This window comes from Orycteropus afer, unplaced genomic scaffold (genome assembly GCF_000298275.1).
Source record: "Orycteropus afer afer isolate SDZICR_OR568_19922 unplaced genomic scaffold, OryAfe1.0 scaffold00070, whole genome shotgun sequence".
NCBI lineage: Eukaryota > Metazoa > Chordata > Mammalia > Tubulidentata > Orycteropodidae > Orycteropus > Orycteropus afer.
In genome coordinates this window covers 9145757-9164438 of record NW_006921657.1, presented here as the reverse complement: position 1 = coordinate 9164438, position 18682 = coordinate 9145757, and the positions used below count along the sequence as shown (strand labels likewise).

General features: G+C 34.8%; 1 protein-coding gene across 1 annotated transcript in view; it reads left to right on the top strand.

Moving 5' to 3' along the window:
• The window catches only part of TET1 (tet methylcytosine dioxygenase 1), a 170978-nt gene that overhangs the window by 134835 nt on the left and 17461 nt on the right, over window positions 1-18682 (top strand). The window contains exons 6-9 of the mRNA XM_042780920.1: window positions 7190-7401; window positions 13888-14038; window positions 14369-14455; window positions 15953-16006. Of these exons, the coding sequence (XP_042636854.1) occupies window positions 7190-7401; window positions 13888-14038; window positions 14369-14455; window positions 15953-16006 (504 nt within the window). The remainder of the gene's footprint in view (window positions 1-7189; window positions 7402-13887; window positions 14039-14368; window positions 14456-15952; window positions 16007-18682) is intronic.

Sequence of the window (18682 nt, the reverse complement as noted above, 5' to 3'; positions counted from 1 at the left end):
CTTCCGTAGTGATACTGCCTCGGAAACCCAAGGAGGGGTCGCTATGAGTCGGGGCGGACTCAACGGCAAATAACAACAACAACAACAACAACATGCTTTCGGTCACTTCAAATATCCAAAATGGCTGCCACGTATAAACAATCAAAATATATGGGCCCTCCAGACATCGGAAAGTACACAGCTCAGTTTGTCTCCCTTCTTGCTGTTTCCCTTCCTAGTCATAGGCCACCAGTGCAATCGTCCCTACAGCCCTTGGTGACCAGGGCTGATCTTTAGGTCAATGCTCAAGTCCCAGCACCACTTGGAAATAATCAGGCTGTTAGTCCTGACAGAGTAGCTGACAGTCCGCAGCTTCGACCACCTTTGTACTCACTGTTTTTGTTCAGGTTTTTCCACTAGTTGGTGAGTAATTCTCTCAAAGCTCAGGGCTTCATGATTATCTTCTATATCTCTGTCAATTGGTTTTTCTTTTCTTTGTTGAAGAGGGTCTGTGTTGCTTGTCTGCCTATTCCTCCATCTTACCAGAAGTCTCTAGAATGTGGTTTTCAGAGGTATTGATAAATAGGCTGTTGAAGCAGATTGTTTATTACCCTAGCTAAGGGGACTCCGGGAGCTCTGGTAGCATAGTGGCTAAGGTACTTGACTGCTAACCAGAAGGCTGACGGTTCAAACCCACCAGGCACTCCTTGGAAGGAAGATGGAGCAATCTACTTCTGTAGTGATACTGCCTTGGAAACCCAAGTAGGGGTCTCTACGAGTTGGGTCTGACTCAATGGCACATAACAACAACAACAACAATAAGGGGACTCAGTCATAGGAAGTTTGTCTTGCTAAGGAATCTTTTCCTAATGATCCACCTCAGATTGATCTGGCTTCTTTCTTCATGCCTTCTCTAATAATGCTATTCTAAAGGTTCAAACCATTTCCTGCTCAGTTGGTTCTGACTCCTGGTCACTCTGTGTGTGTGTGTGTGTGTGTGTGTGTTGTGTCAGAGCACTGCGCTCTATAGGGTTTTCAATGGCTGACTTCTTGAAGGTAGATCACCTGGGTTTTTTTACTGAAGTGCTTCTGGATGTATTTAAACCTTCAGTCTTTTGGTTAGCTGCCAGTTGTATTAACTGTTTATAGTACCCGGGGCCTCTGAACACCTTAATTATCCAAGAAAAATTTCAACCTTCTTCTTAAGTTTTCTTGAGCAGTACAAACTATTAGTTACACTCCCTGTTGTAGGAAGGCCATCCTTAGTTTAGTTTCTGTAACACAGCTTTATCTCTTCACTCCTCAGTTTTTCTTCTTCAGTCTGCCTATATAATAGGCCTTTCATAGGAGCTCTGGTAGCATAGTGCCTAAGAAATTGACTGCTAACCCGAAGGCTGGTGGTTCAAACCCACAAGCCATTCCTCGGAAGGAAGGTTGGGCAAACTACTAGAGATACCACCTTAGAAACCCAAGGAGGGGTCACTATGCATCACAATCCACTCAAAGGCAGTGAGTTTTTGAGTTAGGTGAGCTTATTCGTGACCACATCTTTAGAGTGCTATGTGTTGTTGTTAGGTGCTATTTAGTCAGTTCCGACTCATAGCGACCCTACGTATAACAGAACCAAATGCTGCCCAGCCCTGACCATCTATTTTACCAAATATGATGTCCTTCTCTAGGGACTGATTTCCTTCTCACTTCTAAGGAGAATTCTGGCTATACTTCTTCCAAGACAGATTTGTTTTTCTTTTGGCAGTCCACGGTACATTTAGTATTCATTGCCAACATCATAATTTGAACGCATCAGTTCTTCTTCAGTGTTCCTTATTCACTATATTCATTGTCCAGCTTTCACATGCAAATAGGAGGCAATTGAAAATATGATGGCTTGGTCCAGGAACACCTTAGTCCAAGATGAAATCCTTGCTCTTTAATACTTTAAAGAGGTCTTTTCTAGCACAGTTGCCCAGTGCAATTAATATATTGTTGGATTTCGTGACTGCTGCTTCCATGGGTGTTGATTATGGAGCCAAGTAAAATGAAATCATTCACAACTTTAAAGTTAAGTCCTCTTCACTTTTATTAACAAAGCTTGTGTCATCTACTTATCACAGGTTAGTCATCTTCCTGCAGTCCTGGTGCTGTGTTCGTCACATAAGGCTGTTTTGGGGATTATTTACTCAGCATACAGATTGAATTAATATGGTCAAAGGATACAACCATTGTGCCAGTTGCTATCAAATTCTACCACTTCCCTGCTTAAGAATGGCATATAGTGAGCGAAGTAGAAACCAAAACTGATGTTTCAGGTAGCAGCTCAGTGATGGCTTTGGGGAGGTGTTGACCCTTTGAACTGTCTTGAAAACAGAGAAGCATTATTTTTAGGGTGTTTTTGGTATTTTCTCCTTAGACATTTGCCTTGTAGCTTGTCCCTTGAGGTACTGACGAGTGACATTTTTCTGGAGTTTGTTTATTACCAGGAGTATCAAATCCCACATTTACTTTATTACCAGGAGTATCAAATCCCACGTTTACGTTGAGAGAAATATACACAATGTCCCCACATTTGGCAACCACTGGAGAAAATTTTTAATTTCAGCCTTGTTGAAAAGTTGCAGGGATAGTACAGAGAACTCCTAGATACTCTCACCCAGATTTTTGAAGTGCAACTTTTAGCACAATTTACTTTGCTTTTTCTTTCTCTCCTTTTTCCCTACTCCCTATTTTTTTTCTAAACACTTTGACAGTAAATTGAAGACATGATGCTATTTTACCCCTAAATATTAGAGAGAGAGTGTGTGTGTGTGTGTGTGTGTGTAAAGATCAGGGCATTCTCTTACATTACTACAGTACAGTTATCAATAGTAACCAGTTGCTGTGGTATCGATTCTGACTTGAAAACAGATGGTCATAGCAGCATTATTCATAAGTAGTCACAAAATAATAGAAATAAGCCAAATTTTTATGAACTGATAAATAGATAAGAAAAATTTGGAATATTACTGAGCATATTAAAATGAAATTAAGTACTGATACATTCTTATAACATGGATAAAACTCGAAACCATTATAAGTGAAAGACAGCAGATACAAAAGACCACATAGTTGTTATTCTATGAAATACTGAAAATATGCAAACCTATAGGGCCAAAAAGTAGATAACTGGTTGCCTAGGATTGTGGTTGGGATGTTGTTGTTGTTATGTACCATCAAGTCAGACCCGACTCATAGTGACCCCTCCTTGGGTTTCTGAGGCAGTATCACTATGGAAGTAGATTGTCCCATCTTCCTTCTGAGGAGTGGCTGGTGGGTATAGTCACTCCTAATAGGTACTGGGCTTTTTGCAAGTGATGAAAATGTTCTAAAATTGATTGTGGTGATAGCTGCATAGCTCTTAAGATTCTAAAAACCATCACATTGTGTGCTTTAAATAGGTGAATTATATCTCAAAAAAGCAGTTATTTTAAAAAAAGTAAATCCATACAAAACTTGTGCATACATGTTCATCACTCATCTGTTTGTCGTACTCTGGTGACTTGCATGTTCTTGTGAGGCTGGAGGCTATTCCACCGGTATTCCAAATACCAACAGGGTCACCCATGGTGGACAGGTTTCATCAGAGCTTCCAGACTAAGACAGACTGGGAAGAAGGAAGGGGACATCAACTTCTCAAAGAATTTACCAGTGAAAACCTTACAAATAGCAGTGAAACAGTGTCTGATAAATTACTGTTCATCACAGTGTTATTCATAATAGTCAAAAAATGGAAGCAACCAAATATCTTTCAATTTATGAATAGATAAATAAAATGTGATATCTCAATACAGTGGAATATTTGGCTGTAAAAAAAAAATGATATCAATGAACTTTGAAAACATATTCAGTGGATGCTACAAAGCCAATCACAAGTGGCTAACATATATTAATCCATTTTTATGAAGTATCCCGAATGAGTAAAGAGAGAGAAACAGGAAATATATTAGTGATTTCCAGGGGTCAAGAGAGTATAAGGTGAGTACTGAGTGCTGATGAGTTATTTTTGGTTCGACCTTTTTTTCTTTTTAAAGGATGAAAGTGTTCTGAAATAATGTGGTGGTTATGGTTTGTTTTACAACTCTCAGGATATACTAAAAACCATTGAAATGTATAGTTTAAAGGAGTGAATTTTATGGTATATAAATTATACCTTGATAAATCTGATAAAAATAAAAGACAGTAGAGTGTATATGTTGGCCCTTTACTAAATGTTTTCCAATCCAACATTATTTATTTGGTGGTATTTTTTTATTACAAGTATTTCAATTTCTACTTCATGAATTCTTATATGATATTTCATAGAATATAACAATTTCTTAATATATAAATTATTTTTAAAAAATGACTAAAGCATGGTTATCACTAACATTACTCACAAAATGTTAGATGTACCCTATACCTTCTACTGTGACCCTGAAATGTAGCCCGCACTTCAGCAATTTACAAATGAATTCATCCTGCCAATTACAAAATAACGTGTTTCTTTACAAGATATTTCAGTTTCTAATATTCAGATCTTTTTGAATCTGTGCATGAAACAAGAGCTTACATCTTATTAATAGTTTAAGTTGTAGTATTTGAAATTTTCATAAAATGCAACCATATTGGGTTTCTGTGGTTTTCATTTATTCAAGAAATTGTTGATCTTCTATGAACTGAGTTCTGTGCTCAGGAGCCAAATGGTAAAGCAAATAGACATAAAATACTTACTAACATTTATTAGATCCTTATTCTGTGTTGCTATAGAATGGTTAAGAAACTTGCCAAAATATCCTGAGTGAGTTGTTGACTAAGCAGTTCCTGGTATTTTGTTTTTAATTTAGGTCAAGGTGATTTTTTTATTTACCTATATTAATGTGCAAAGAACTGCAGTGATCCTAAGACTGGTGAATTTATAAAATGAACACACTCTTAGAATTCACATCCAAAATTACTAGCACTCCATAAACACTTCTTGCCCCCTCCCAGTCACTGCTTTCCCCGCTTCCAACTGTAACCACTCTTCTGTCATCTAACATTACTGATTGATTAGTTTTCTGTTTTGAACTTTATATAAACACAGTCTCAATATATACTGTATTCTTTTGCATCTCTCTTCTTTCACTTCACATTATAATTGTGAGATTCAACCATGTTGTGTGAAATTGTCGATCATTTATTCTCATTGTGAAGTAGCATGCTATTATGAATCGTTCTTTGTATGTTTGGAACACCAGACTGCCTTCATCACTATAGCTTTATAGTAGATCTTTATATATATGGAAAATCACTTTCTCTACTATTTTTTTTTTTGTGTGTATATGTGTGTGTGTGTGCCTCTTTTTGGTGTTTGCATTTCCATATAAATTTGGAAAACAGTTTGCCGATTTCCAAAGAAAAAAGTTTAAACACTGGTAGGATTTAGATTGGGATTACATTGAATCTAGAGATCAATGTAAGGCAAATTGACGTCATTGCAACATTGACTGTTCTATTCCATGAACGTAATGTGTTTCTCCCATTTATTTAGGCCTTCTTTAATTTCTTTCAATAATGTTTTACACTTTTCAGTATAGAAGTCTTTAACAGATTTAATACTTTAATCAAACCAATAAAACAAACTCACTGCCATCATGTTGATTCCAACTCATAGCCATTCCCATCTGTTTTCCAAGGTGGTAGATCTTTATGGAAATAGATTGCCCCATCTTTCTTCTGCATAGTGGCTGGTGGGTTAACCACCAACCTTCTGGTTAGTGATCAAATGCCTTAGGCACTGCGCCACCAGAGCTCCTCAATACTTTAATGCACATCTGTATTTTAAAGACTCAGCTTCTAAACACTACTCTTAACTTTCTATTGTTCACTGGTGGAAAATTGGAAAGGCCACAGAAAGCACAAATACAGTCAGTAAGTGGGATGTTAGCATTTCTTATACAAAGATTGGATGAATATAAATTTTGGAAACTGAAAAACTATCTGGTATAATTTTGTTTTATACAATATGTATCATTTTGCATTTGAGGATATTTGAAAGTAAATGTGTTCTTATTTGGCTGTAAAAGGACATATAAGTATAGGGAAATTTTTTAATATAAATAATTGTGTTTAGGGGGAAGGTCCTAAAGCCAACTCTACTCAAGGGATGCTTTACAGAATGCCTTGGTAGCAATGATTGTTAACCATCTGGAGTGACAGAAGAAAGTGATATTGGGTAACTAATATCTTAAGAAGTTTTATCTTGAGTTTATAAAATATTATAGCAATGAAAATGGTCATTTATGCTATTGTTACCTTCATTTTGGTCATCTAGGTGGGCAGTTTTACAACGTACTGATTTATATATTACTCAGTTTCTCTGCTTTGTAAATTTGTGAGATAATGGAGGGTGGAAACTTTCAGAGGGAGTTGAAACCAGAGTTGGATGTTTTTATGTTTGGAGAACATTTATATATATATGTTTTATCTTATAAGCACTAGGTCTACTAGGCAATGTTTTAAACCCTTGTACTCCATCTCAGTATCCCAAGGATATGTGTAGTATAAGAAAAATGGACTGGTATTCAAAATTAAATGCTGCTTTTTGCATTTGTCAAGTCACCTTACTTTGACAGATAAAATGTTTATGAAAAATTCTTGTGCCTAGCATAGAAAAGTCACAGAAATTGCCAATTCATTGCTTTATTTATTAATCATTCTATACAGTAAAACCAGTCATCCAGGAGAAAAAAACTCTTAATTTCCCCAGATGTTAAGTTTCAGTGCTCAGGCTCTTTATTAATGTTGGGATTCTCTTTTATTTTTTTAATTAACTAGGTTTGTCCTTTACTGACATTTGTGGAAAAACAAAGCAGTTAGACTCTTCTAATGGGCTATATATTGTCTAGGGCAATACTTTTAACAGCAGTGAAATAAAACACAAACTGCTTTGTGCTACTTTTACAAATAGTAACCATATCCCACAGAGTTCGGATTAGTCTGGTGTTGTTGTTGGTGGTGCAATCTGGGAGACTCTGAGTTGTGTGAGGGCAAGAAATGAAACAAAGGAAAAGTCCTAGAGGCTTCGACCCTTTGAAAAATAGTAATTTTGTAAAATTCCTAATAATACAATTATAGAAAGTTTTAAAAGGAGTATCATTTGCACTCAACTTATGGTTACCTGTGTTCCAAAAATGAATACATTCTGTTTCTGCAGGTTTTGAGAAGAAGCAGTGATGAAGAAAAAGTTCTTTGTCTGGTCCGGCAGCGTACAGGCCACCACTGTCCAACAGCTGTGATGGTGGTGCTCATCATGGTGTGGGATGGCATTCCTCTCCCCATGGCTGACAGATTATACACGGAGCTCACTGAGAGTCTAAAATCATACAATGGTCATCCCACAGACCGAAGATGTACCCTCAATGAAAAGTAATCAAAACGGTTTTGTCCTTTTTGACAGCCAGCTCTCTACTATATAATGTTAAATTGTTAATTAACTACAAACTAAGATTTTATGGGAGAACAGGATTTTGGAAATGTGGAATCAAAAAGAATAAACACTTATATAAAGAGAGGCTTGGTTTCACAGTAAGTTTAAGACCATTTTAGATATTTTCCATTTTGTTCCCTCTGAGATATCTGCCCCATACCTTTTTCGTTCTGATTCCTAGAGTCTGGAGGAAAGGGAATTTTGCATAAAGGAAAGCTCTGTAGGAAGTTGCACCCTTTTTATTTTCTCTAGCAATGCAAGAGAACATGTTTTCATATAGCATAGGCAATGAATATCCTGTCAAACTTCTGAGTTTCAGCCTCATAATAAATGAGAAATTATATTGTTGTTGTCTTTAGGTGCTGTTGAGTCAGCCCTGATTCATAGCAACCCTGTGTACAACAGAAGAAAACACTGCTCAGTCCTGTCCCAGCCTCACAATCCTTGCTATACCTGAGCCCATTTTTTCTTCAGTGTTTCTGGAATTAATTTTATATCAGAAGCCTTTCTTCCAAGGATCACCTATTAATAATCTCTGAGTTTCGTGACATATAATTTGCACAGGGTGAGCAGGGTAAGAAAAACAAACAAACTTGTTGCCATGGAGTCGATTCCAACTGATGGTGACCCTATTTCTTACCAAAGATATTAGTATAGTACTGATTTACACTCTTCTTACTATGAGTGGGAGTTATTTTCATATAGTGAACAGTCACTTGCCATTCCTTTTTTTGTGTGTGTGTATGAACTATCAGGTCATTTTTCTAAAGAATTTTTATTGGTATTTTTTTCCTCTGTTTTTATGTAGTGAAACCTGTGAGATCCAGAAGGCAACAGGACTTGCTTTGTTTTCCCGGGTCTTGCAAATTCTCTGCCTTTGACCAGGTGCAGGCTTAACAGTTTTCTGTTGCTCTGTATTAGTGGAAAATAATTTGAGCTTCCCTTCTCTGATAGGTTTCTGCTTTACATAGGTTCTAGCTTTCACAGGTTTTACTGTATATGGAGGCTATTAACCCTTTCCTGTGTCTGGGACATAACTTGAAAATATTCTTCCCATTTAGTTGTCTTTTTATGACAATTGCATGACATCTTTTACAAAAGTTTTATTTTTGAAACTGTAAATATGTATATATCTTTCCCCTAATTTGAATCTAGATTTTCAAATGCAGTTAGAATTTTTCTCTATCAAGTTATAACTTGTCCATTTTTCTTTTTTAAAAAATGTAGTTAAATATATATTACAGAAAAAAATTTGTTGTTTGTGTATCAGTCTTAAGTGTCTGTTCTTTACATTACCCCCACAATCTGTTTCCAAAATTTTATCACCCTACATAGAAACCCGTTACCAGTTGCCTGTGTTTTCTTTTAGTACTTATTGAGTTTTAATATTTTAACTGTAAATTTCTGGTTTATTCCACATTTATGCTGGTAAATAGTGGAAACAAACAAACCAAACCAAAACTTATTGCCATCGAGTTGATTCCAACTCACAGCTGCCTCCTTTGGGTTTCCGAGGTGGTAAATCTTGGCAGAAGTAAATTGCCCAGTCTTATTTCCATCAGCGGAGTGACTGTTGGGTTTGAACCACCAACATTCTGGTTAGGAGTCAGATGCCTTAAGCATTGTGCTACCAGAGCTCCTTAAATAGTAGAAAGGGGACCTCCATTTTTCTTGTTTCTATTTATCTTAACACTGAAGAATTACTGCAGATTACCTCTTTTCCCCTTGATTTGAAATGCTGCTTATACTATACATTAAATTCAAGTATGTAAATGAATTGCTCTCTAGGATTTCAGTTAAGTATCTTTGGGTTTTTTTTTTTTTTTTTTTTTTTTTTTTTTGAGGGAGTAGTACTGTATTTTTCAAAAGTTACAGCAGGTTTATAATATATTTTGATTTCTGATGAGGATAGTTTTCCTTTCTTGCTCTTTTACAAGGTTTTGTTACTCACTTTTATTTGTCTTCCAAAATAATTTTATGAACATATTGTCAAGTTTTAAGAAAAATCTAGTATTTTTAGTGAGGCTGCAGTAAATTAATAAATTATAGAGAACTGACATCTTTATAATGTTAATTCGTCTTATTCAATAACATGGTTTATCTTTCCATTTGTTCAAGTTTACATTTGTGTCCTTAAAGTGTGTTTTATGATTTTCCCCATATAAGTCCCTCTTTTTTTAAGAAATGACATTATAGTAATATAACCAAAAAAACATACATACACTCTATTTTTCTAATCCCCCAATATTAATTAGTATACTTTCAAGGACTTTCCCTTACATATAAAATATCATTTTATTATATTTTTTTCCTTTATCCAATACGAACAAGTATATAAACATTATTTTAATTATTTTAAATAATAATACCTCTTGTGTCATGGCACAGATCTACATGACATACATAAATATTTGTGTTTAGTTTTCCCAAAAAGCCAATAAAATAAGTTTCATTGTATTTAGCATATCCTTTAAATAAGGCTTAAGATTCACATGAAAGATGCAAGAATATTTCAAGGAAGTTATAAATACCTTTTATCTAGATTCATCAATTGTTAACATTTTGTTACAGTTGGTTTTAAATACTTATGCACACAGACACACATTACTGTTGTTTTTTTTTTTTATTTCTGGACATTTGTGAACTCGTTACAAACTTCATGCCTTTTTCTCCTAAATAAAACTTCATAGGATAGACCTTAAGAATCTGGACATTCTTTTACATAATCCCAGTATAATAATGAAAATAAAGAAATTTCACTTTGATACAATGATATAATCTATATTTCATTTTCAAATGTCATCCATTTCCCAGTCATACAGTTTTCGCACATCCAGGATCCAATGTCTGTTCACACATTGTACTTAGTGATTTTGTCTCTTTGCTCTCTGAATTCTTTTATCATGTTGCTTCTTTGTGTTTCATGGCACTCACATTATTGAGAGGGACAGGATACTTCTGTCGCCTATTTCTCAGTTTTTGTCTGCTGATTGTTTCCTTCTGATTCAATTAAGTGTATGCATTATTGGCAGAAACAACTTCACTGTCATTAGTGCATCATATTAGGCACTATCGAAAGTCAGTTTGTCCCATTATTGGTGGTGTTAACTGTTTAAAATAATCTACAAAAACGGTTTAAAGTCGCACAATTTTTTTCATTTCTTTTTTTAGTTTTTAAATAACTGTCAATAATGAATTAAACTGTATTTTTTTCTCCACCAATTCTTGATTCTTTTCTTTATGTATTATTTCCATAACTTAAATAAATTAGCGTAGTGCATAACGCATTTGATTGCTAACCTGAAGGTTGGTGGTTCAAACCCACCAGCCACTCTTTGGAAGGAAGACCAGGCAATTTACTTCCATAGAGATACTGTCTCAGAAACCCAAGGAGGGGTTGCTATGAGTTGGATCCGACTTGATGGCAGTGAGTTAGATTTGGATTCTATTTGTTCAGCAACTTTAATTTTCTTCCTCAAGTTTAAATTCAATTTAACTGTTTGATCACATTTGCATCCTATTTTGCTTCTCTGTCAACTTATTATATATCTTACCCTTTAAAATACATTTCACATCTTTGTAAAAGGTTTTACAGAAAGTGAGACTGTTTTAACTACCCCTCCTTTTTTTTTCTTCTTTGTATTTTTAAAAAATAAGTTATTATGTTTTCAGTGTAAGTTTACACACCAGATTAGATTCCAGTTTGACAATTCCTACACAAATTGCTCATTGATACTAGTTACATTTTTCATAATGTGGGAACATTCTTCTTAAATGTGTTCTGATTATTCCATGTCCAGTATTCTAGTTCCTGCTCTCCTGCCTTCCCATCTTTGCTTTAGAATAATTGTTGACTGTTTAGTCTCATCTACATGGTTATTTAATGTAGCACCACAATCACAGGTAATATTCTTTAATTTATGTGCCAATATGTTATTTCACTCAAAGGAGAGTTTAAGTTCTATCCCATGTTTTCCTCCTGCTATATCAGGGTCCATCTATTGTGGCCTTTTCTAAAACGGTTAGTAGAGGTAACCAGGCATCATCTAGTTCTCCTTGTCTCAGGGTAGATTAGGCTGTGGCTTGTGTAGGCTTTTAGCCCTGTAGACCAGGTTCTTCTGCGACGCTTTGGCTTCCTTTTCCCTTTAGTTCCTAACAACTAGAGACCAATAGCTATATCTTAGATGGCTGCAGGCAAACTTTTAAGACCCCAGAGGCATTGACCTCACTGGGATGAAGAACATGAGCTTTGTGAACTATATCATGCCAATTCATTGAGTTTTCCCATGAGATTAAGATTTTAAACTTTCAGTCCCAGACAATCAATCCTGCATAGTGATTGCTTATGGCTGAGAAGTATCAGTAACTGTCAATAACTGTCTTCTATGAGTGTATATGTGTGCATACCCATATGTGTATGTACACACACACACACATATATGTATATATATACTTCTGCCTTTTCACACATATGTACACACCTATACCTGCCCATATGCATATATGCCTACACACATGCATATATGGCCATATACTAATTTGGGGGTATTGTTTGTTGTTTTTGCTAAATTACATATGTCATATTCTTTAGCACAAACATCCTTTTCTCATGAGTGATTCTTAGTAGCATCATTTACTTTGGTCAAACTATGCCCATTATACCCACATTTGGTGCTACTTTTCCCAAAACCAAAAATAACAAGTATCTACAATCCAGATCTATCCCTCAACTCATCCCTGGTAACTAACCATCAATGAACATCGGTCTCTCTACACTATTAGTCCTATGTATCTGTGATTTCTGCATCTGTGGATTCATCCAACCATGGATCGATAATGTTGGGGGAGGGGGAGGACATATTGGTCAAGGCAGTCCCTCAAAGGCTAAAACTGAAAACCTAAACCACTGCCATCATGTTGATTCAGACTTACAGCAACCCTACAGGACAGAATAGAACTGCCTCATTAGGTTTCCAAAGCTGTAAATCGATACAGAAGCAGACTGCCTCATTCTCCCACAGAGCAGCTGATGGGTTCAAACCAACTTTTTACCACTGCACCACTAGAGCTCTTTCCTCTAAGTCTGAGGACTGTAAAGAGCTATTTGTATAGCATATACATTAGACTAGGTATTATAAGTAATCTAGAGATGATTTAAAGTATATAAGAAGATGTGCATAGGTTATATGTAAATACAACGGACTTGAGCGTCTGTGGGTATTTTGTGTCCGTTGGGGTCATGGAACAAATCCCCCATGGATACCATGTGACAACTATGTGTGTGTGTGGGTGGGTGGGGGGGTGGGTATTCTTATTTTCTTATAAGAGTGGGATCATACATTATGTCAATTGACCTATATGACTAAGTTATTTCACTTAGCATTATGTCCTCTACAACATAACAGCATGTTAAAATATATCTCACAGACTCATTGTTCTTTATGTTTCCATAGTATTCTATTGTATTTATGTGCTCCATTTTGTTTATCCATTCATCCATTGATGGGCATTAAGTTACTTCCATTTTTTTACTGTTGTGAATAACACTTCAATGAACATCCGAGTGCCCTTCATGTTATCTTGAATGATCCTTTTTATAGTCTTTGCTTGTAATTGGTATTATATTTCAGGCATTTTTCTTGACCTACATAATTTAAAAATGATCATGTTTTGTACTCTAAATTTCTATATTCTTTTAAGTTACTTTTTAAAAATGTGAGCATTTTTGTTATTGTTGGTTGCTTGTAATTTTTTGACATTACACAAGTATACATATATACTAGTAGAAGTTTTGAGGATTTTCTAAATTTGGAATAAAAGTAAAGATATATACTGCTTCCCTGGTTTCCTATCTCTGTATTTGTATTTTGAACATTGTCTTTCTTACTATAGATTTTCTTTTTATTGCTTCAGAAATGCTCCCAAATTATACAGCTATCAAGTTACTGATCAAACCAGGCTTTCTGCTCCATTTTTTCTCTTGTGAAACTCCTAGACTTGTTGTAAAACTGATAGTAATTTCACATATAATATCAATCTGATTTACAGGTGAACTCAAAGTTCAAAGCAGTAATTAAATACTCTTAACTTTCCTTTTTGATAGTGAACAGTTTGAGGATGTAACATCCAGGACCTTGATTTTTTCACCTCCAAATCAAAAAGAGGTTGTGGGCATTTCAGACCTGAACAGTTTATTAACATTATATTTGTATTTACAGTCTTGAACAAACATTTTAGTTCATTTTGAATTTCAGTTAGCTTTGTATTATCTGTGTAAAACTTCTACAGATTAAGGAATAAAACAAGAAGTGTTACAATCACTTTATTAGCCCTCTATATTTCTAATGTTATATGAACCCGAAATGTTCTATCTGAGGTACTGTCCTGCTTTATCAATTAACTGCCTTGCAATTATTATCTTACAGTCGGACCTGTACCTGTCAAGGGATTGATCCAGAGACTTGTGGCGCTTCATTCTCTTTTGGCTGTTCATGGAGTATGTATTTCAATGGCTGCAAGTTCGGTAGAAGTCCAAGCCCCAGAAGATTTAGAATTGATCCAAGCTCTCCCCTACATGTAAGTTTCCATTTCATTTTCAAATTACACAATGAATATATAAGTATATTCCTTTCAAAGAATTTGAAACATTAAAAATTCAAATATTTAAAAGTAGTAATGAAACAGTATAAGAAAAAAACTAAATAGTTAAAAATTCTAATAAATTAAATAAATTCCTTAAATACCAACCCAAATGCCCCAAATATCCCTTGTACCCTTCTCCCACTCCCTTACCCTAGAAAGAATCACTGTTAAAAAAATCTAGAATTTTGTCCCAAGCCAACGTAGGAAGAGTAAATAAAGCCATTTTCCAACATTTCAAAGACTCAGAAAGTTTACTACCCACAGACCTACTATGAAAGAATTACTAGAGGACGTAATCCAGAAAGAAGATGTATGAAACCGGATCGAATCTGTCCGGGACACGAGGCCATGGTGAGCAAAGTAATTAGTCAAACTTACTGTTAAGTTTAAATAAGTTGAGTTACTTACATTTTTAAATTAAAATAACAACCTGTAAGTGTAATTCCATTTTCCTATCAACTCAAGGGTGGGTAGGGTGGGTAGGTAATGGGAGGGGGTGGGAACCATTAGAAATTAAGTTTGCTAATTTTTTTTTTTTTTTCCCTTTCTTCTTCTTCTTCTTCTTCTTCTTTTTTATTTCCTTGTTTTGGGCGGGAAGTACTTAGGCACTAATTAATTCTAATATCAGTGTTTTTCACACTTTGAACATTTGCCAAAAGTTAGGAAAAAAAATTAGAAATTCAAACTAGTATAGATACATATACACACACAAAAAATAACTAAAACAATTATCAGAAAACAATACTTACCTTTGTTAATACATGTAACACAGCAAATACTAAAACATAACAAAAGTTAATATGAAATATATTCTTGCTTAGGATTTGTATGAGACACTATAACATGTGTTTTTTTTTTTTTTTTTTTTTTCACAAAATTTCCTTTCTTTTTAAATGAAACCATAGTCATGACCTACTAAACTGACTTCTTATGCCAGCTTAGGAAACACTGCTCTCAATGCTGTCAGAAAAACATATGTTTGAGGAATTGGATGTTAAAAATGTTTCAGATGAGTAGAGTAGAATATCTTTTGAACTAGTTGTAGAAAAAAAGAATTCATCTAAAAATCACCAGTTTCAAAAATTTGTTAGAATGCAGAGTAAATAGAAAATAAGATGGAAAGAATTAATCCAACTACGTCTGTAATATGATGAATAAAACATCTTTTGGAAGAAACTCAGAACTGATCATTGTCCCTTTAATGAGAGAATCAAGATTATTTAGTATTTTTTTAGAGTTCTTACCTACCACAATAAAAATTATTATTAGTAAGATAGAGGAAAGTATAATTTTCAGATATGATATAGCTGGAAAACACAGTAATAATCAACTTACAGAGTACTGCAACTATAGAGTTTAACAAGATGGCAAAATAGAAGGCCATATTGTTAAAAACCAGTAACTTTTTTATCTGCCATAAATAATAATTAGAAAACATCACAAAAAATATCAGACTCATTAAATTAGCAACAAAATATATAAAGTACCTTAGAAGTTTACCAAGAAGTATTTTAGACCTTTTTGGGACAAACTGTAAAATTTTATTAAAGGACATTTTTTTTAAAAAACTTGAAAAAATGGAAAGGGTCCATGTTCAAATATTAGAATATTCAATAGAGTGATGTCTTTTCTCCCTTAAAATTAACCTGTTATGTTATCTTTCTAAATATTTATTATGTGAAGGAAGTGTACTTTAGTACATAAATATATTAGTAATATGGACATTGGTTTAGCTGTTAATTTTTCATTCTGTAACAAAATTGTTACATAATTCATGAATGTAAAATCGGTATTTGCTTGTGGTTTTTATTAATAATGAGTAATGTTTGTATAGTGCTTATAATGCAGGAAGAAGCATGGCTCATTCCAGGAACTGACAGGCGTATGGCTGAAGCACAGCAGGCAAGGGACAGTGAGGTGCATGCAGTGGCCTCATAAGCCATATCATGAATCTTGAAAGATCATTGAAGGCTTTTAAGGAGGAAAGTGACATAATCACACTTGTCTTTTAAGGAAATCTCTCTGGCTGCTCTTTCAATAATGGATTAAAAGTGGCCCAAGAGTGAGTTTAAGAAGATAAGCTAGTTTTCTGTGAGAATAAATGATGGTTTGTAATAAGTTTTAACAGAAAATGGTGAGCAGTGATTCCTGTGGAGAGATTAAAAATAATAATAATAATAGTGGTGCTATTATTTGATATGGGATTCACTGGAATAAGACTAGGTTCATAAAGGGCAGATCACAAGTTCAGTTTGGACTCATTGGGTCTGAGATTCCTAAGGGAAATGCAAGTGGGGATGTCAGTTCAATAAGAAGAATCTAGAATGCAATAAATGATTTGTGGTCCAAATAATAATAATAACCATGGGTGGGGATATGATGATCCTAAAGATCAGCATGTGGACAGAGATAAGAGCAGAGAGGGAGGGTTCACCACTAGGAGGTAAATGTTCAGTAAGAACTATAGGAGGAATTGGGAGGGGAGCTGTTGTACTGGGGTTAAATTGTAGTCAATGTCCTGAGACAAAGGGTATGTGAACTGTTGCATGGAAAGGGAATTTGCTATGTAAATTTTCTCCCAAATCACACACAAAAAAAGTCCAATAAGAAGAAGCCTATATGTCTGATATACACATTCAGTCTAATGAAACAATTAGAAAGTGTCAGGATTTTTTAAATATGACAAATGAGACTTGCAAATGATACCAATAGTCAACTGTATAAACTTTAATTGTTATGTCTCTATTGACCTCTTATATTTCAACATTTCCACACAACAAATGTAATAAATGTTTCGTAAGATGATAACTAGAACAAAATGATATAATGAATTGAATAATTTAAACCTAATAGTGCCTAAGAAGACTAGAGTTTGCATATTTCTTAATGGCTTTCCCCAAGTTTCCCTGCATCATTCTACTAGTGTTGTAACACAGTTACCCATCCCACCAAATGTTTCAAATCTTAGGATACATAAAGTAGTTTAATAGATATTTTAAATAATAATTCTGAAGTTTTTCCCAAATAAATGCAATAATCAATGTGTTGAATATAGCCAGGAAGTGTTTTTAAAGAAGAGTCATCACTTTCCTGACTAGGTATTATTAGGATGTAGTGAGTAACATATATATAAGTAGACAGATGAATAGAAAAGACTAAACTAAAAATAGACTTTTTATAAGAACTTCTTGTACAATATAAAACACTGACATGAATCAGGCACAAACCATAAAGGTGATAACTGATGCTTTACAGTTGTTAAGGTAGCTTGCTATGTCTACATTGACTTACTGTGTCTACACTGCTGTGTTGCTTTGGCTTTCATAATAATTTGATGTGGAGAAGAACTTATCCACATAAAGGTCTTCTTTATTTATGACATCTCCATCTACCAAATTTCATATGTGGCAGAAACCTCAACTTTCTTTAGTCCTTCCATTCTTGCTTTCAGCCCCCTTTCAGTTGACTCCCTTAGATGTAACTCTAAGATATAGTTGCTGGCTTGATTTAGAATATAATATACTCCATAAAAAACTATCATAGTGTCTTTTATCTACACTTGCCTCCAAAATCTCTGTTTGTTGCTTACTATCATCAGTAACTTTTTAAATAGAAATTCATCATGACAGCTTTCTTTTGAAAAACTCTTATGTATACATATATACATTCAATAGATTTCCATTCTTGGCATAGTTTTAATGCGCCTCACAGTCTTACCAAATCTTAAATTTTTAGCTCCCATGGTGTAGGGGAGACAACACTGGTTAAAGACAACTACTTTTCCACTTCCCACTTTTGAGCTTGTGCCATTTATTAAAACTCTCAGTCTCAGTTTGCTTGTTCCACGTCTTCTTCTGAATCCAGCTTGCATTTCTGGAAGTTCTCTGACAATATACTGCTGCAACCATTTTTGAATTTTCAGCAAGATTTTACTTGTGTGTAATATTGATAATATGGTTAGATAATTTTCACATTCTGTGGGATCACCTTTCTTTGGAATATGGGTACAAATATGAATCTCTTCCAGTCAGTTGGCCAGGTAGCTGTCCTCTAAATATTTTATTATAGATGAGTGAGTGCCTCCAGCGCATCTGTTTGTTGTACCATCAACTCCTGGAGGCTTTTTTGCCATTTCCTTCAGTGCCGCTTTGACTTCTTCCTTCACTGTCACTGGTTCTTGATCACATACCACCTCAGGAAATTGATGAACATCAACCAATTCTTTTTGGTACAGTGAATCTGTATATTCCTTCCATCTTCCTCTATAAAGGTATATAATCATGCCTGTATCATCATTTATTTTGAGTATACACTATATTGGAACCTCAGAACAGGACCTGATACATAGTATTTGCTTTATTTCTGTTGCTCCCCTCTCTACTATACAAACTTGTCACATTGTATCAATCTTTTCACTGAGCCTTCTCCCCTTTCCAGCAGTAACCATGCCTAATTCACTTCAAAGGCCCTAAGTACTGGGAGTTCTGGTAGCATAGTGGCTAAGATACTTGCCTGCTAAACAGACGGCTGGCGGTTCAAACCCACCAGCCACTCCTCGGAAGGAAGGTTGGGCAATCC